Source organism: Trichoplax adhaerens, genomic scaffold (assembly GCF_000150275.1).
Source record: "Trichoplax adhaerens TRIADscaffold_14 genomic scaffold, whole genome shotgun sequence".
NCBI lineage: Eukaryota > Metazoa > Placozoa > Uniplacotomia > Trichoplacea > Trichoplacidae > Trichoplax > Trichoplax adhaerens.
In genome coordinates this window covers 1,444,673-1,463,234 of record NW_002060956.1, presented here as the reverse complement: position 1 = coordinate 1,463,234, position 18,562 = coordinate 1,444,673, and the positions used below count along the sequence as shown (strand labels likewise).

The 18,562-nt window shown below is 34.4% G+C and overlaps 4 protein-coding genes across 4 annotated transcripts; 2 read left to right on the top strand and 2 right to left on the bottom strand.

Annotated features, from left to right (window-relative positions):
* Positions 1-1,077: 1,077 nt before the first annotated feature.
* On the bottom strand, positions 1,078-3,663 carry TRIADDRAFT_60274 (uncharacterized protein; the record flags this gene model as incomplete). Its single annotated transcript, XM_002116177.1, has 2 exons — positions 1,078-1,787; positions 3,111-3,663. 2 exons carry the CDS (start codon positions 3,661-3,663, stop codon positions 1,078-1,080), a joined length of 1,263 nt encoding a protein of 420 aa, XP_002116213.1.
* Positions 3,664-8,594: 4,931 nt separating this feature from the next.
* On the top strand, positions 8,595-10,066 carry TRIADDRAFT_60273 (uncharacterized protein; the record flags this gene model as incomplete). Its single annotated transcript, XM_002116272.1, has 6 exons — positions 8,595-8,613; positions 8,776-8,817; positions 8,995-9,092; positions 9,248-9,655; positions 9,770-9,904; positions 10,025-10,066. 6 exons carry the CDS (start codon positions 8,595-8,597, stop codon positions 10,064-10,066), a joined length of 744 nt encoding a protein of 247 aa, XP_002116308.1.
* A 263-nt stretch (positions 10,067-10,329) lies between these two features.
* TRIADDRAFT_30505 (uncharacterized protein) lies at positions 10,330-13,209 on the bottom strand (the record flags this gene model as incomplete). Its single annotated transcript, XM_002116176.1, has 10 exons — positions 10,330-10,446; positions 10,551-10,654; positions 10,745-10,855; positions 10,931-11,115; positions 11,223-11,289; positions 11,402-11,475; positions 11,548-11,621; positions 11,694-11,772; positions 12,303-12,539; positions 13,139-13,209. 10 exons carry the CDS (start codon positions 13,207-13,209, stop codon positions 10,330-10,332), a joined length of 1,119 nt encoding a protein of 372 aa, XP_002116212.1.
* Positions 13,210-15,677: 2,468 nt separating this feature from the next.
* TRIADDRAFT_30652 (uncharacterized protein) lies at positions 15,678-18,322 on the top strand (the record flags this gene model as incomplete). The annotated part of the gene is made up of 6 exons (XM_002116271.1): positions 15,678-15,746; positions 17,265-17,356; positions 17,508-17,622; positions 17,767-17,838; positions 18,037-18,144; positions 18,218-18,322. The coding sequence occupies 6 exons, from the start codon at positions 15,678-15,680 to the stop codon at positions 18,320-18,322; spliced, it is 561 nt and encodes a 186-aa protein (XP_002116307.1).
* Positions 18,323-18,562: the final 240 nt, after the last annotated feature.

Sequence of the window (18,562 nt, the reverse complement as noted above, 5' to 3'; positions counted from 1 at the left end):
TTTATCGTACATACAGTAAATTGGAAATTTGTAAAGCTTTTTCTACTGTGTTATTTTTATGCTTCATATTACGGGGTGCCGGAAGCAGTACATCAGAGTTTCATTATCCTATACGCAATACCCGCCTATTACAGATTAAGCTGATAGACTTTTATCCAAGGCAATTTACTATTTTGATTTACTGATAGCTTTGATACCTTTTCAACTACAATATTGTAATATATTCGAAGCTTAGAAGGGAGAATTACCCCAATTAATGTTGAGGAATTCTCTCTTTATAATGGAATAGTTCTAAAGCGTGTGATTGTCTAACCGGTACAATTTATTATTTTGATTCAGCAATAGACTGATAGATATCTTTTACATTGCGATACGAATTAAAAAATTTTTAAGGCTGACTAGAGAAGATTACGGTACGTTATGTCAAAGAAAAGTTCTTACGGCAACAGAATGAGTTATTCTGCCTCGGTAATTTATTTGAAATTTTATTGAAATTTTGAATTCGATGAAACATTGAATAGCAAACTATGTGGAAATTTGTATACAGAATCGAAAGTTTAATATAACAATTCATGGTTTAATTTTGCTATCAATTTCAGCGCTCCAGTTATTAAGCAATTAGTACTTTCATGTACGCGTACACATAAATAGGAGAAATACCGTCTACCAGGGTCATCCTTATTTTATGATTAACGATAAGAATATTTCGGATAGTAATTAAAATTATTTAAGACTTGTAATAAAGCAACGCACTTGAAACACTTTTTATTATTTGACCTTATGAGTTATCTTAAGGTTTAAATAACGTGATATATACTTATTCACAAATATGTCTATTTCACTCATGTAGTAGCATCGGACATTACATTAATTTTTAGTAGTAAACTCTTTCATAAACCATATACATTTTTGGTATCAATAAGCTTAGTAGTAAATGATTAATAATAATAATTGTACATTTTATAAGACAAAGCATACAATTCCTATATATATATATATATACAATATTTTTCATGGATAATAACCTTATGCCATCTACCAAAAATTTGAAAACACTCCTTGTAGTCAGAATACTTATCACGACCATTGACTTTCATCTCGGTAAAGAAAAGGAAACTTTTTTAAGCAAGGATCGCGGATATAATTGCCAAATTGATAGCACACAATTTCAAATCGTCTATCGGGTGGAAAACGTTGATAAGATTGTGGACAGAGACATCGCATCGTGAAAATGTTTCTCAATTCCGATTCTTTACATACAAAACCAAAAATATCCCGAATACCAGTATTTACAGAGGCAGTTTCCAAGTTAATTAATCGTGGAGATTTTAACCAATGTGCAGCAATTTGGACATCACGCCTGATTGATCCATCACCACGTAATCCTAAACCTGCTTTACCCACATGCCATAGACGACCTAATGTAGGAAGCAAAAACAATGGCCGTGGGTTAATAAATCTATTGATAATAAGCCCCAGTGATTCAGACCAGTCATTATTCGGTATTTTTAGAAATTTTGATGTTTTAATCGTTTTCCAGAAAGAAGCATTAAATGCATAGGCCATTGACGGAAAAAAAGCTGAGTAACGAATATCGAAAGTATCTGGGTGTGCGTTGATTAGGTTTTCACCCGACCATCCACCTAGTCCAACTGCAATAACCCTTTGTCGAGATTTCTTAACTTGAATCCCGTAAGAAAATACTTTAATTGCATCAGGTGATAATATTATATCATCTTCTAAAAATATCACGTCTTTCCTGTATACTTGCCCCAAATGGAATATATCTGCATTAGGCCATCGAAAACAAGAAACAATTTAAAATAGAGATTATTACTTTCAAACAATTGAAATTAAATCTAAAAGTAGATTTAGAATTAGAATTATACGTAGGTCTTAAGAGTACGTAGCCTGATACTGACTATCAATTATATCTATAGACATCTAGTTGAACTATTTTACTCAAGACTCAAATTTGAAATATAGAGAAGACTGATACGCTAATAATTATTTTTCGTTTATTTAACTACGAATCAATTTAAAATATGTATTATCGTTTATTAATAGTACGTAGAAATTATGGCTAGAAGGAAAATTTATAATCGTAGGATAGGACATACCGCAAGCCTGTAATAGCTATGCAGTTATTAATGTATTATCCATGTCTGGCGGTGCCATTCTACTCAAGATGCGAATGCATAGTCATCGTTTTTTATACATTTTAACTAAGAATCAATTTAAAGTATGCATTTTATAATTTTTAATACATTCAAATTTAGCTCAAGAGCATCTATATAAATACTAGTAGAACTCAGGCTCGTTATACTTGGCGTACCGTAGGTACTTATATATTTTACTTTACAACTATTGCACGACATGCTATAAGCCATTAATAATAATTTCTAAAGCTGAAAACGTTAGAATTCTCATGGCTTTTCATTTATTTAACCTAAACAAAAAACTGCAGCTTAAAGTACTTAACAGAAAATGAAAAGGGCGCAAGAACTATATCTTTGATTAGTTACTCTATAAAGTAATCATTTATTGCATGATACAATATATCGAGACATAAATACGAGTACTGCATTATGCCATATTTTGTGTTATACCTAAACCTATGTAGCACGAATTGATGTACTGGTAGTGATTGTCGATATTATTAATATTAAAATTTATGCTATCAATTAAGGTAGAAAAGTCGCTACAGATGAACAAATTATTATCGCTATAACGTCGCAATTATACGTTATAATGGAGTATTTGAGCTTAAGATGAATGGGATTCGCGATTTTATTGAATGATTTATTCAAAATGGGTAGAAGTTTATATCGATATAGTAGACATGGAAATAATCTATAATCTGGCCTTGATTTCTATCTTTTTATAAAATCTTGGCGATATTAAAATTGAATGATGTTGTCATACGAGACTAGAGCTAGTTAACTATACGTATTACAATTGTTCTAAAATTGGTTAAACATTAGAGAATATCTCTATCTGTAGATACTAATCATGAATGAAAACGATGAGATTACAATTGTATTATTATCTAAATCAACAGAGTTGTTTAACATTTTGCAGAGGTGTTGATTTAATGGATGAAATCTTACCTCGATCTTCAAATACTTTAGCCACAACCTTATACCAATGCATTTTAAACGCTTTTGACGTTCGATTCTTACTCAAATCAATCACTCTCCACTTGATTACTTTGCAAAAGTCAATTTTGTTTAATAAATCATTCATCCCTTTCACACTTTCTTCTGTAACTTTGGGACTTTTATGCAAGACAAATAAGCATGGTGTTTGAGGGTTGAGGAATTGTAAATTCTTCAAAGAATCGATTAGCTTAACCGTATATTCAGGCCGATAGGAACAAAATATGACCATAGGGATTATCATTTGCGTATCTAGCTGGAAACTAGCTGATGGTTTTATTTTTGCATGATTAGCAAACGTCATTGAGTTACTAGAGTTTTTTCTAATACCAAAATATTGAGGGATGAATAATTTATTCTTCTTGCTCTGGAATTGTGGGAAATGCTTTCTTTGCAAAGAATCTTCCTTATCATCATCTTTGTTATGGGAGCTATAGTGAATTAATAAAAGAATAAATTGCTTAACAATAACTATTACGATTGTATCTACGGATGTCTTAGCCATGTTTCTTTACTGGCTTTCATTTTCAATCATGAACGACTGACAGAGAATGAGTTAAAGATAGCTTAAATTGAAGTTAGCAGAGCTCTACTATGTCTTATGTGATCAGGTTAAAATAAATTTTATTTAACGGGGAGAGTTCAACTATTAGAGCAGCAATTAGCTAGTAGATTACGGCTACAGTATGTTTTCGCATTACCTAGCGAGCTCAGCATAGTATGTGCAAGCCTAAATATACAGTATATCTGATGATGTAAAGGGTAATTTAATAGTTTCGTTAAACTGGGAGATGTAAGCCATTTTTTCGATTTTATTCACCTTTAAATGGTTTCTAACATCTATGTAAAGCCTACGTTGACTCTATTCATTCATTTTTAATTTTATAAACATATATGGTAACGTCTTTAAAAAGAAGGATAATCGTACTGAACAGAGAGAGGGGGAGAAAACGCATGATGTAGCTTGTTAATATGCAACACGATAAAGGATATAACACTCAAATATAATCGTATACTAACAACGCTGGTACTTCAGGTACGATAGCCTATCAACGAACTGCTTGTTCTAGAGTAAGGTCGAGATCAGCTTGAATTAGGATAGGAAACTAATCGATAGGCTTACTTGGACATGATCATGATAAAAAGTTTGATCATTCAGAATGGATCCTGTAGCACAAGAACTGAATAGCGAATATGGTTTAGCAGGGCAAGATGTAGATTTATCTACGAATGTAATCAATCAAAAAATAGAGTAAACTGTAATTACAATAGTTTAGATCATTATCTACCGGTTTATCAACTTTGGCAACAGTACACTAAGTATAGAGAGATATTGAGTCAATGTTGATTTATCAGTTTACTTTACAACTTAAATCGTTACTTTATCCTTTGTAACGAGAGAGGATAATGTGATCAATAGTCAATCGGAATAGCTTTATTAGGTGCATTATGGCCCATGATTTGCAAGTCTAGGAACAAAATTTTAGATAGTATTTATCCTATCGACTTGATTATCTTTGGTCATGAAATTACTAGTAATAGAAGCGTAACCCTAAAGAATATTCGCCTGTTTAAAAAGTCAATAGAAACAGTTTGATTAGGGCCCATGACTTATGAATGTAGGAATATAAATTTTATCCCTTAAATTTTACATAGCATGTATCCTATCGACTTGGTTATCTTTGGCCATAAAATTGGTAATAACGTGTAACCCTCAAAATTGTTCATGCGTCTAAACGGTCAATGGAAACAGTTTAATAAGGTAGATTAGAGTTCAATTTTACGTAGCAATGCATCCTATCGATTTAATTATTTTTGGTCATAAATTAGTAATAGAAGTACCGTATCATCCTAAAGATTGTTCATTCATTTAAATGATCAATGGAAACAGTTTGATCAGGTAGGCTAGGATCTACTCCTCATGATTTTAAGAACAAAAATTTTAAGTAGCATGCACCCTAATCGACTTGGTCATTTTTAGTAATAAAAGTGCGAGTAGGTACGTAATGAAAGTAAAATCTTAAAAGTTGTGCAATCGTCTAACATAGTCAATCGAAACAGCTTTATCAAAATAGATTAGGGTCCATTCCTAATGAAAGACCAATTTTGGATAGGGGATATACTCATATCCCATCGATTTGGTCATTCTGATGGTAAAATTGACAATGAAGTGTAGAAGGAAATAGAATGCAGACACCTGCAAGGCGTGAACAATCGATTGGGAGAGAATATCCTCCATCATCCACAGATTGATGATTAACTGTAAAATTAATTAGCAATATCTTGACTTACTTTTTATTCTGCAGATTTTGATGATAAAGCAGCAGTATTAACAAGATGGCAGTTAAACTAATAGCGATTCGAAAGATAAATTTCATCGACTTGCTTGTTTGCCCAAATAACGTGAGATCGAGAGTGCGAGCTAGTCTTGATGGATTCTTTCACACTTAGAGTACACTTTGATGGTTTTAATGACATAAGATCTATCTTCCAACCTTACTTATACTAAGCATTGCAATCGCCCATGATCAAGGCGTAGTAGGTCCATGCAGATCTAGTTTTCTAATGATAACGAAGATGTATCGTAATCATCGAAATAATAATCTATTCTGTCGTCAGGGTGGAGTGCGATTGGAGTAAAATTACAACTATTAGACGTTTAAACTATTAGACAATGCTTTTACTTTATTGGCACAGGAGAAGGCCTTAGCTTTCCACTTTGTAGTATGCTATAGCAATGGGACTTTTGTTATAAGACAGTAACCTCTTTGATTTGCTACTACTGTTTGACATCTATTTACAGAAGTACTATAGAACATATTGTATTGTTAAGGTAGGCAAAGAGAAAGAATTATATTATTCATGATGGCTTGTAGAATGAAAATAATGACGAAGACAAGCTAAGGATTACTGCCGCAGGTAGTAATCTATAACTATTCTAAGGAGCCCATGGTTGGCAATGGGTCTTGAGTCAGAGCTTTGATTAAGAATGCAATGATGAGTACAAAAATTAAGTCATGCACGATTGGAAAATGATCACCATTTAAGATTGGATGGGAATCATGACGCTTACTACCGATACAATAACGAGTAAGAAAAATCGGGTCTAATAGAATCATTTCGCAGTCTTTCGATAGACTTTGACCATTTCTACATGAATCGAAAATGTAATGTGCAGGCTTGATACTACATTATTTCCTGTATGGATTTAATCATTTCGTAGTTTCTCAGTCAACCTCTCTCCTTCGATAAATTTATAACTTCTGCATGAAACGACAATAATGTGTAAGCTTGATAATCTCTCTTATTAAGAATATAAGGACAAGTACGAGAATAGAAATGCCACCTCTACTACATTATTTCATGCATGGATCTAATCACTCTAAATCTAGTAGAATTATTTCGCAGTCTTTCGATAAACTTCTCCATCGATAGAGTATTACAATTTCTACATGAATTGATAGTATAGTGTGCAAACTTGATAATCGCTCTTATTAACAACATAATGACAAGTAGGAAAGTAGAAATGATACCTCTACAACATTATTTCATGTATGGTTGTAATCAAAGCTGAATCTAATAGGATCATTTCACAGTCTATCGATAAACCTCTCCTTCCATAGACTGCTATGATTTCGATATGAATCGAAAAGCGCAACTTGCAGACATTATAGTCACTCCTAATACTAATTTTATGACCAGTGCGAGAATAAAAATGCTACCCATACTACAGTAGTTTGTGTATAGATGTAATTATTTCCCAAGCATGTAGGATCATTTAGCAGTCTTTCGATCAACCTCTCCTTCCACAGATGTGCTATAATTTCTACGTGAATCGAAAGTATGGCTTGCAGACTTTATAATCGCTCTAATTACTGATATTATGACGAGTATTGGAGTAGTCTATCATATGGATGATTGAGCTTAGTAGCCCAAAACTATGAACTTGGCAATTTTATGTATACCAAAGCTAAAAGGAAGATATTGAAATTATTTTAATAGTTGGATTGATTTTCGTTATATCGAATCAATTCTGGTATAATTGTTACTGTACTCATCGTTGACAATGAATCTGATAAAAATAGGATAACTTCATTTGGTGATTATTACATCTAGACTATAAAGCAATAATGCATATTAATTTTTAGCTGGCTGATTTCCATCATCATTTCAAAAATAAATTCTGAAATTATAAATAATATAAGTAATATCTCATGCAATTTCTAGAGATTTCAGCTTTATACAGTACCGAAAGTAAATAATTTAGTGCTTGATAATTGAGTGAATAACTGATTATAATTATTTAAGCCAATTATGATTTATTGACTTCAACGTAAAAGTCAGAGGAAAAATATCATGACTCTTATGAATGATAACCACAGTTTTCATAGAATCGATTAAAAATCGTCAGCAAAATTTGTTATAAAATTAGACAAGCAATTGGGTACTCATATAGCTATAAAAATGGAATGCTGACGATATTCGCTTGTCAACACTTTTAAAGAACGGCAAATTGTGACTCTGTTGACGCAATCGGTAGGTAACTTTTAGTTATAGAAATTAGTAATTCAAAATGATGGGTACAGAGATATATTCCGTAAACTATGCTAGCTGAGTTATAATGTCCTTACGTGGAGTTATTACCGTATATGCAATAATTTTTATACATATTATTGTGAAATTAGCAGCCACCTTATCCCTCTATCTCAGTTCCATATTCTATCTACCGCAATCGTCATTCAAGGCGTTATAATCGATCGGTGATAGTATGACTAAACTCCTACTTCTCCCTCTCTACTCGTATATGCCCTTTTTTAGCATACGTAATTTAAAGAGCTAGTTCAGCTATTTGAAGTAACAATTTAAGGTATTTTACCCTATTATTACGTTAAAGTCGAAGCAGCCAAGTTAATGCTTTGATCTTGCTATCGAATACGAGTATATCCCATGCACAGCAGAGGTTTATCAAGCAGCTGTATAATTACAACTAGCTACTAAATGAGAATTACATGGCCAAATCATCGTTTCTTCTTCTATATATAGACAGTTTAGTTCACGCTATCCAAAGAATAATTGAGCTACATAAATTCTGAATGAACTATTTAAGATGTGATCAACGGTTATACTTTAGTGAACAGCAAAGTTTATCGGTTTTGATAGTACTATCCTGAACGAAAAAATTAATTTAGATAGTGAGGAATTGCACAGCTTGTGCCGTCTATTCTTGCATACAAACGAACTGGCAACTGCTACGAAAGCATCAAAATTGGAAAGAAAATATGAAAACTTTAATAAAAGTCTTAATTAGCTGCGTAAATTATACGCTTCCATCGAACGAAAAATAATCTCATTTTAGTGATGAGAAATGCACTTAGACGATTAAATAAAATTACGAATGAACAATTAGGGCATGAGATATAGGTAAATTCTCCATAAATGAGAATTGCCAGCAAAGGTCAGATGATAAGGATGATGAAAGCGTGATAATGTCGGGAAAGATCAGTTCGATCGCACCGACTACCAAATTTTACATATCACAAGATGCAAATATAGACTTTATTTTAGAATTACTGACATTGCTGATGTTGAGAAAAACTTATTTAAATCTTGTATTCAGTCAGATCACCTCATTTTTTCCAGAGAGGAAATTCACGAAACGGTATGTATACTTTCTCATTTTCACGCTAAGCGAGCTCACACGCTTGAACTAATTGCTCTTTTCTAGTTGAGTAATCTTGTTGAATGAATTCAAGTTTTGCTATTTTATAGTTATGAAAAGCTTTTAGCTGGAATAAAGCTAGATCTCTATTTACTAATGAGGTTGTTTTTTTAACAGGAATCGATATTACCATGACCAAAGCTTTAGTTATCTTGCTATTTCTTGTAATCGGTGTGCGTTTTCCTTTATCAAACGCAAGGAACATCACTTATTCAGTATGTGAGCTTTTCTATTAGCTTATGCAATAGTGCATTTAAAAATTGTACAATCATGTAATATCACTAGCCTGCTATCGATAACTATCGATCATTTTAGCATCATAGAGTATCTGAATACCCTGCACTTTCTGTAATCTATCTGCAAAATCTAGGAAGACTTTGTTGAAGAAGATGTGATTAAAATGTTTGAAAATTCAGATGCATCTGAAGTCATTTCAGAATTAGAAGAAGATAATATTCTGGACACAGCTGAAGATGATGAAATGGATAATGACGATGATAATACTCAAGGCAATGAAGAGGAGTCTGATAATGATGACGGCGATAACTCCGAAGATGCTGAAGAAGATAATTCAGAGTCATCACCTAATAAAGGTGATTTGGACGAAAAATCAAGCACTCAAGAACTTTTTGCTCGCGGTGGTCCACCACACCGTCCACCTCATCGTCCACCTCATCGTCCACCCTATCGCCCACCACGTCCTCCACATCACAGGCCATGGCACCATCCTTGCTGCAAGCAAAGACACGCTTTACGTTGCAAGATTCGTAAATTACGTGTAAGTAACAAACGAGATCACTCTTTTCTTCACTGGAACAATTAAAATGAGGAGTTACAACTACGTAGAACTCTTTACGCCAAAAAGTGATGCTTTTCAAAAATTTTTTTGCAGAAACAAACACGTCATTTGCGAAAGCTAATTGCTAGATTAGATCGTAAAATCATATGGATTATCAAAGAATGTGCAAGACGATTTAGACCTAATAAGCGCAAAATTTCATTCTGCATCCGTTATCGCCTTAAAAAGGTATGAAGATAGAATAATTTTACTAGCAAATATTTTATACCAAGAACATAAAATTGAACCTTTTTAACAGGTTCTCCTTTTATTTTCATACACTAATAATTATCCTATTTACGTTTGCAGCACTTTCATTCCTCTTGCCACTGCCATTGCGGAAAATATTAAATACCAGTAGAATAAGTAAGAAAGTGTCCTTATTTAGGTTAAAGAGGTTAAAATGCTAAGAAGTATTTGTTACAATGTAGATGTGTAGAAACTATTGGATGTATAGGTAAAATCGCCTTAATAAAACCCTAATCTATTAAAATGCTACTTTATGGGAAATATGTCGTATTCATTGTGAGATTTTAATATTTTTTTCCTTGTTGATTGGCTCAATTTTGCTAATGGCAACAGATACAATTAGCAGGAGACAAAAGATATATAACTTATTGCTGTTGATCAATTTCTGGCTTGCGAACGATAAAAAAGATATTATGATACAAAGTTGTCATTAGGGAACTTGGATCTTGCGTATATCCCGATACTATGCCCTTTTCTTCCTTCTATAACAATGCATAAAGCACGATATTAATCATAAGCGCTTATAAATCGATTTTTTTATCAGGTCGGCAAAAGCAAGAGGTGATTGCAATGATATTCTTATTACCTCATAGCTAAATCCTACATTTTCTATTACAGTTTTAACTTCTTCGTAGCTTAGTTCAAGCGATTGTTCCCCAGCCATATCAGCAAAATGATAAAGTAACGGTCCTAATATTAATGTACAAATGACATCATTTAAGAAATCTATACTACAATATTAGACGTGTGTTACAATTGTTACATTGACGTAATTTATACCCAAGTTTATCCAGTATCCGCCAGGTTTTAATATCTGGTATATCTTTTTAATGTATGCTATGATGCTGTGAGCGGTATCGATAAAAAAGCAAGTTGCAACGCAGTCCCATTCTAGATTATGCATGATCAAATTAGTGTTACAAATAATTTTTTCAAGCCAAGTATTTGATGGTTAAGCAAGGAAACTTTTACCTGGATCATTATAAACCAGCAAAAAATCTCCAGCACACATGGAAAAGGACGTATCTTTTGGTATCTCTGAAGGAGCCATATCCGGGATTTTTATGTTTCTAACCTGGTCGTCAAATCCAGCAATGTTACAGTATTGATGAACCCACGGGTAGATCACGTATTGTTCTGTAGTAGTACAGCTTTAATGCCCCCCAAAATAGATCATGATTAGGATTTTATACACACATTTGACGAGAAAAATTACAAATAACGTAATAGTTCTGATTATTAATATCTTTTTTCATACTTATTCAAAATAAAATTTGAAGTTATTAACATATACAAGCTAATTTCATTGCCTTGACAATTGTAGCCTATAAATAGTAATGACTGATTAATTGATTGACGATGAAATCATTTAATTGATATTTATTTTTTGGATATCTATCATCTTAGTTTAATTAGAAGGGTTAATTATTACAGTACCTAACTTCACTATTTCAAACGCCAATCTACCTAGGCCAGCACCAGGGACCAGAATGTTGATAGCATTTGGCTGTCTGTAATAGTTCAGTGAGTATTTAGCTTTAACAACAGATCGTATAGTTTGATTCAAATTGAAGGGTGCATACATATCATCTCGAGGAAAAAGACGGAGAATTTCGTTTATTATTGGTAGATAACAGGTATTTCGTTCTTTTTCTCCCTAGCAAGACATTTGGCTTCAATTTATACACTAGATAGTAATGCGTTTATGTATTAAAGCTGTACCACTTACCTCTTTACTCCAATCTCGAACAAATTGTTTAATAGTTGATTTGACTTTTTCCATGTCAAATTCAGGGACAGTAGAAATTCTATGGCTGACATGGATTTCGTCAGCTGCACTATCAAGGTGAATACGGGATGTCTAAAGTGATGTGAGAATCTAGGTTGATTCAATGCTCAGAAAATAGCGAATTGATAAAAGTCATCCTAGAAATAGTGTTTATTGACGTTAAAGTAAGCGTATAAGATAGGCTGGATTTCTGCTAGTATTGATCTTACTGTCTGTGGTTGATAACATACGAGTATTTAAATACTTAGACACCATTTATAGTATTAACCTTGATGGGCTAGATTGAATTAGCAACTGTTATTCAAATTGTATGATGACCTCGCATAGTATTACTAAAGAGAGAGCAACAAGGAAGTTTTTGAACAAACAGTGCTAATTTGTTATAGGGTGATACTGCTAACAATCTGTTGCAATGAATATGTGAACTACTGTATTTGGTTATATAAATAATGTTGTATGTAATCTTTCAGATACCCTACGATGTGCTGTCGACTCGTAATATTGTGGTTGTATATAAATCTTTACTAGATACAAGATCAAAAGAAATACAGATATGTCAGTTTAATATAAACGCTAGAAATAACCTCATCCATTTGATAAATTTCAGAGTTTAAAAACAAGTTTTGAGTTCTTTGCAGAATGGTTCTTATAAAATCATAATTCACACCAATTGCCATCTTGATCAAGTCTAATTTGGTTGTAAATTTAGGAGCCAATTGTTGATCTTCTTTGGATAGGCTAGTAAAACATCGCCGAGCTTGATTCACCCTTTTGAGTGAATGAATCCTGCAATAACATCAATTGTTTCAATTTGGCTATGGTCATTGGAACAGGGGGAATAATGTTGAAAATAATCTTGTATTTCCTAGGTTGATATCATGGTATTACAGCTTCTATGCGGTGTTGACTATACTTTTATTGACTACCGTCCAATCCAAATAAGCATACATACTGTATTTCTAATTGATGGTATAAACAAATCCAGATCATGTACTCGTCTAGAATGGCTTTACATCTCGTGCATTACTCAAGTTAGTGTACATCTGTTGGAGGTTGGACCTTTCAAAATGGAAGACCTGAACTGATAATGTGCATCATCTTCATTAATATTGTACTCCTCCAGTAGTCTATCCATGTATTACTTGGCAGGAAGTAATGTAAAAGTCCATGTCGTGTCGTTTAATTATTGCTATCATAATAGACAGTATACAAGTTAAATGAAGAGTACCGTGATTACCCTAATCCGATCGATAGTGTATATATATACAGTATGATAGCTCAGCACTATGTCGAATAGAGGATTAAAACTATTCTTATCGCCTTGATGATCCATTAACAACAGTCTGAATATGCAAATAGTGTACAAGCTGTAGGTCGATGCTAACCTGTAGTATAGGAAAGCTCGCACGATACGTTGATAGTGTTCCATTTCTTGTGTCATCTCATCTTTTTCCATTTGATGTTGATCGCTGCCATGACGATTGGCAGTCTGATCTGCTTCTACTAATTTGGTTTTCTTGGATGACATTGCTTTGGATCCTATGCAATAAAAATGCATTTCAGTTACATCTCTACTAGAGTATTCCCAGCAAATGGCTGGTGTCCAGCTAGTGTGTAGTCTCGTCAGCTTTCGATTTCATACCTCTATCAATTACAATTTGGTCATAACTGTAGCATATTCTACTATGATAAGAGTCAATAGTGTTAGGAATACAATTTGGCGTTGTAGGACAACAGTGTATACCCTTGATTAATCCAGGAGAATGGATAAAACTCCTGTGGATCCACAGTAGATTGCTCCTTCTGGCCTACTTCTGCAATCGCTTGCCAGGGTTTCCACTGGGTAATATCTAGGCTGCATGCTTTAGTACCTCGGGTGGAAGTGTTTTGGTATGGGGCATGGACTACTGTTAGAGCTGTTATACTGTCTTTCAACAGCACGAGTACTGAATTTAGTCTGTAGCTATTCTTGGGCTTTCAATCCAGTCCTCCACCTCTATTCCGCCATGGCATTTTTGGCTCTATCATCTTCTCATGTGGTAGAGTCCATGATACTATAGAGCTAGGTGTTCAATGTGAAGAGCCTTTCTACGAGTATTAATGAATCAATGTGAACAACCTTTCCACGAGTATTCATGAATCAATGTGAACAGCCTTTCTACGAGTATTCATGAATCAATGTGAACAGCCTTTCTACGAGTATTCATGAATCAATGTGAACAACCTTTCTACGAGTATTCATGAATCAATGTGAACAACCTTTCTACGAGTATTCATGAATCAATGTGAACAGCCTTTCTACGAGTATTAATGAATCAATGTGAACAGCCTTTCTACGAGTATTAATGAATCAATGTGAACAGCCTTTCTACGAGTATTCATGAATCAATGTGAACAGCCTTTCTACGAGTATTAATGAATCAATGTGAACAGCCTCTCTACGAGTATTAATTAATTAATCCAGTAGAATAAACGAGTCTCTTCTACAGTCCACTCGATTCTTGATCAAGTTGACAAGCATTTCATCAAGTCGGATGGATAGAAACTGTACTGTTATTACGCATGTTGTATTCAAGTTAGTCATGGCCTAGACTGTCCTCTACTTCACTAATGTATCCTAGCTAGAGCTCTAGAAAGCTTGCTTCAGTAGACCCCTTTTAGCGTTGACTATGGCTAGCTTTGGCTAAAAATTTCAATTTGTACACGACTCGTATTTTAACAGATGAATGGTTACATTGGCCAAAGACACTGTATTAGGCTAGTAGCTATGCTATATTAGATCTATATATGGCTGCGGAGGAGCGTTAGGACAGTAATAAGGTACATGCACACGATGAACTTTTTTACAGACAGGGACTTCATGGACTGAAATGTCCTCTACTTTGTTTGTACATGATAGCTAGAGAGAGAGAGAACGCTTATTGCAGTAGAACAGTCCTAGCGTTGGCTGTTGCAAACTTTGGCTAAATTTCAATTGATACACTACTCATATCGTAATGGATGAATTCTTACGTTGGCCAATTTGAGACACTATAGTAGCGATGTTCTATTCGATGGATATACGACTGTACAAGTGTGCAATGTCCATCTTAAATAGAGAGAAAGAGACAGCTTACTCCAGTAGAACAGTCCTAGCGTTCACCATTGCTGACTTTGAACTACTTGTGATTGTAACGGATGAATTGTTGCGTTAGCTAATGGAGACACTGTAGTAGCTATATTATGCTGGATTGATACACGGCTGTGCACTGAGCATAAGTACAGTAAAAATGGACTGCAATATCCTCTACTTGGCTTGTGTATCCTAGCTGGAGAGCTCGAAAGAGAGCTGATTTACTGCAGCAGAACAGCCCAACAACTAGAACTAATATTATTGGTATCATAACAGATGCATTGTTGCGTTGGCCAAAAACCGTGCCATCGCTGTACCTAACCTTTGCTTTTCCTCACTTGAAGGCAAAGGCAATACTTGTACTATAACTCCTTCTACTTGCAAACTCATTCAAGCAAATGCATCTCCTACGACAACATCAACAGTGAAATTGCAAGTTGAAATGGAAGACAAATTGGAATGGCGGAACTGCTGCCGCAGTCGTCGCACCGTCCGTCTGATCAACCCAAGCTGTATACGGTACCATGGATTCCTCCGCGTTCCATAGTAATGCCTCACCGATGGCGACTTTCCACTGGGCATGCGTGATCAAGGATGACACATCGCTCGACGGCTGCCTCTAGCCCTAGCCTATGGCGTTGCTGTTTGTCAATGGCTTAATGGTATTACACCCTATTCTCTCGACTGTTTCATACAGTATATAGCGAGTGCAGCTAGCCCAAGCTATCCTTTACTACGCGTCCACTTTCACTCTTGGCCATTTTGAATCCCCAAGCAGTCTTTCTCCAGCCATCGTAGATACCTTTTCCATCATGATTAGGGCTATAATGATTTTTAATAATCATGGCAAGCCGCGCTTGATGAAGTTCTTCGAATATTACGTAAGTTGATGCAGTTCATGTCTTCAAATTATGCACATTTCCAGTGGTATGGAAGCTTTACAAGGATACATTTAGGGCGATCAAGTCGTTCTTGACTCGTCATTTTGCTTTACTGCAAGGATGGCGATGTTTACTGATTTTATAGCATACAGCAGTCGCTTAAGTAGTTATTCTATCATACCATAGAACGATAAGTCTACTGTTAGTAAACAACCTTTTTTCATGTATTTTTGCATATCCTTTTCTTCAATGATGGAATAATACATTAGGGGAATCAAGTCGTTCTTGACTCGTCACTTCATTTTGATGCAAGGACGGCGATGCTTACAGACTTTATAGCATACAGCAGTCGCTTAAGTAGTTATTCTATCACTTGCTATTCTATCATCCAATAGAACGACAAGTCTACTGTTAGTAAACAACCTTTTTGCATGGATTTTGCATATCCTTTTCTTCAATAATGGAATAATACATTACGGGAATCAAGTCGTTCTCGACTTGTCACTTCATTTTACTGCAATGATGGCGATGCTTATTGACTTTATAGCATACAGCAGTCGCTTAAGTAGTTGTTCTACTTACTATTCTATCATCCGATACAACGACAAGTCTACTGTTAGTAAAGAATCTTTTTTCATGTATTTTGCGTATCGTTTTCTTCAATAATGGAATAATACATTACGGGAATCAAGTCGTTCTTGACTCGTCACTTCATTTTGCAGCAAGGATGGCGATGCTTACTGACTTTATAGCATACAGCAGTCGCTTAAGTAGTTGTTCTATCATCCAATAGAACGACAAGTCTACTGTTAGTAAAGAACCTTTTTTCATGGATTTTGCATATCCTTTTCTTCAATAATGGAATAATACATTACGGGAATCAAGTCGTTCTTGACTCGTCACTTCATTTTACTGCAACGATGGCGATGCTTACAGACTTTATAGCATACAGCAGTCGCTTAAGTAGTTGTTCTATCACTTGCTATTCCATCATCCAATAGAACAACAAGTCCACTGTTAGTAAAGAATCTTTTTTCATGTATTTTGGATATCCTTTTCTTCAATAATGGAATAACATATAACTGTAATGATGGCGATGCGAACGACTTTATAGCATACAGCAGTCGCTTAAGTAATCGTTCTATCATCCAATAGAACGACAAGTCCACTATCAGTAAAGAACCTTTTTTCATGTATTTTGGATATCCTTTTCTTCAACAATGCAATAATACATTATGGGAATCAAGTCGTTCTCGACTCGTCACTTTACCGCAAGGACGGTGTTACTGAACGACTTTATAGCATACAGGAGTCAATTAAGCAGTTGTTTTATCACTCCAATAGAATTTAAAGTCCTCTGTCATTAAAGAACCTTTCGTCATTATTCTTAACGGCTTCACAGGATACAGTAGTTGCTTCAGTAGTCGTTCTATCATCCAATAGAATCCCGAGTCCACTTTTAGTAAAGAAGCTTTTTTTCATCCATTTTTGATATCCTTTTCTTGAATAATGGAATAGAGTGAAGAAATTCAACAGCAAATCCTGCGCGAGACTTACCATCTTGTATCCAAACGTGATGACAATGTCTGCAATTTCTTGGAAGGAGGAAGGTAACCTCAACTTGATCAATTCCAATTTCTTATAGCATCCATTGCATAGTGTTAATGCACATCGAGTAGTGTAAGAATAAGATGAATAGTGTTGACTCAGGTGAAGGTGTGCACCAGTCTAAAATAACTTATCCAACTTTATTTCGACCAGTTTAATAGGTGGAGATTCTGGTTACAAATTAATCTATCGACACTATGCCACCTTATACTTTGTCTTTTGCGTCGACTCTTCCGAAAGTGAACTTGGAATTCTTGATTTAATTCAGGTTTTTATCAATAGTTTAACACCGTAATATTCAATCATACATGGGGCTAAATTTGAATGAGAAAAATACTAATCAAACGAATTAACAATGGATTCATTTTCATCGTTTGCAATCGAAAAATAAAATGCTCTTATTGATGTAAAGGTTTTCGTTGAAACACTGGACAAACACTTTGAAAATGTATGCGAACTCGATCTAATCTTCCATATTGATAAGGTTTGAAATAGCGTATACTACTGCCATACTATAATAATAAAATTGAATCAATTTGCAGTTTCAAAGATTTAAAATTGAAATTTGATTCCCATAGTAACCCTTGTATCAAGGCGCTTGTAGTTAATTTACAACTTGATTAAAGTCAAATCGACTCCTGCAAAGGTTACTAATATCAACTGTATGCTCGTATGATTCAAGGTGCATTATATCCTGGCTGAAATAGTTATGGGAGGAATGGTTTTAGAAACGAATATGACGGATGTTTTAACTCACTTAGATGCTCAGGCCAAGACAGAAAAATCAGAGGTTAGTTCAATGTCATATAAATTTTCTCTCTACTTTATCACTAAATTCATCAACCACTACTACAACTCTTTAGGCTGGAATTACTGCTGCTCCAGCACGCGCTATCAGTGCTGTTAAAAGTATGGGACCGAATGTATCTATGCCCCATATGCCTCATTTCAATTTCAAAAGCCACTAATTAAATTCATATCCAATGATGTTACAGTAAGAACATAATTATCAATTTTGATTGTAATCTCTGCTCTATGACATATATATTGTATATATATATACATTTTAAAATGATATGTATTTGTTATGGATATCAGTATTAGAGTTCGCATATTAACGTATCATTGCAACTGGAGTTTGTTAAGAGTAGCGAAATTTTCATGCATAGCGTAAGTTATGCCTTCAATTTTGTATGAATTTTTTATTT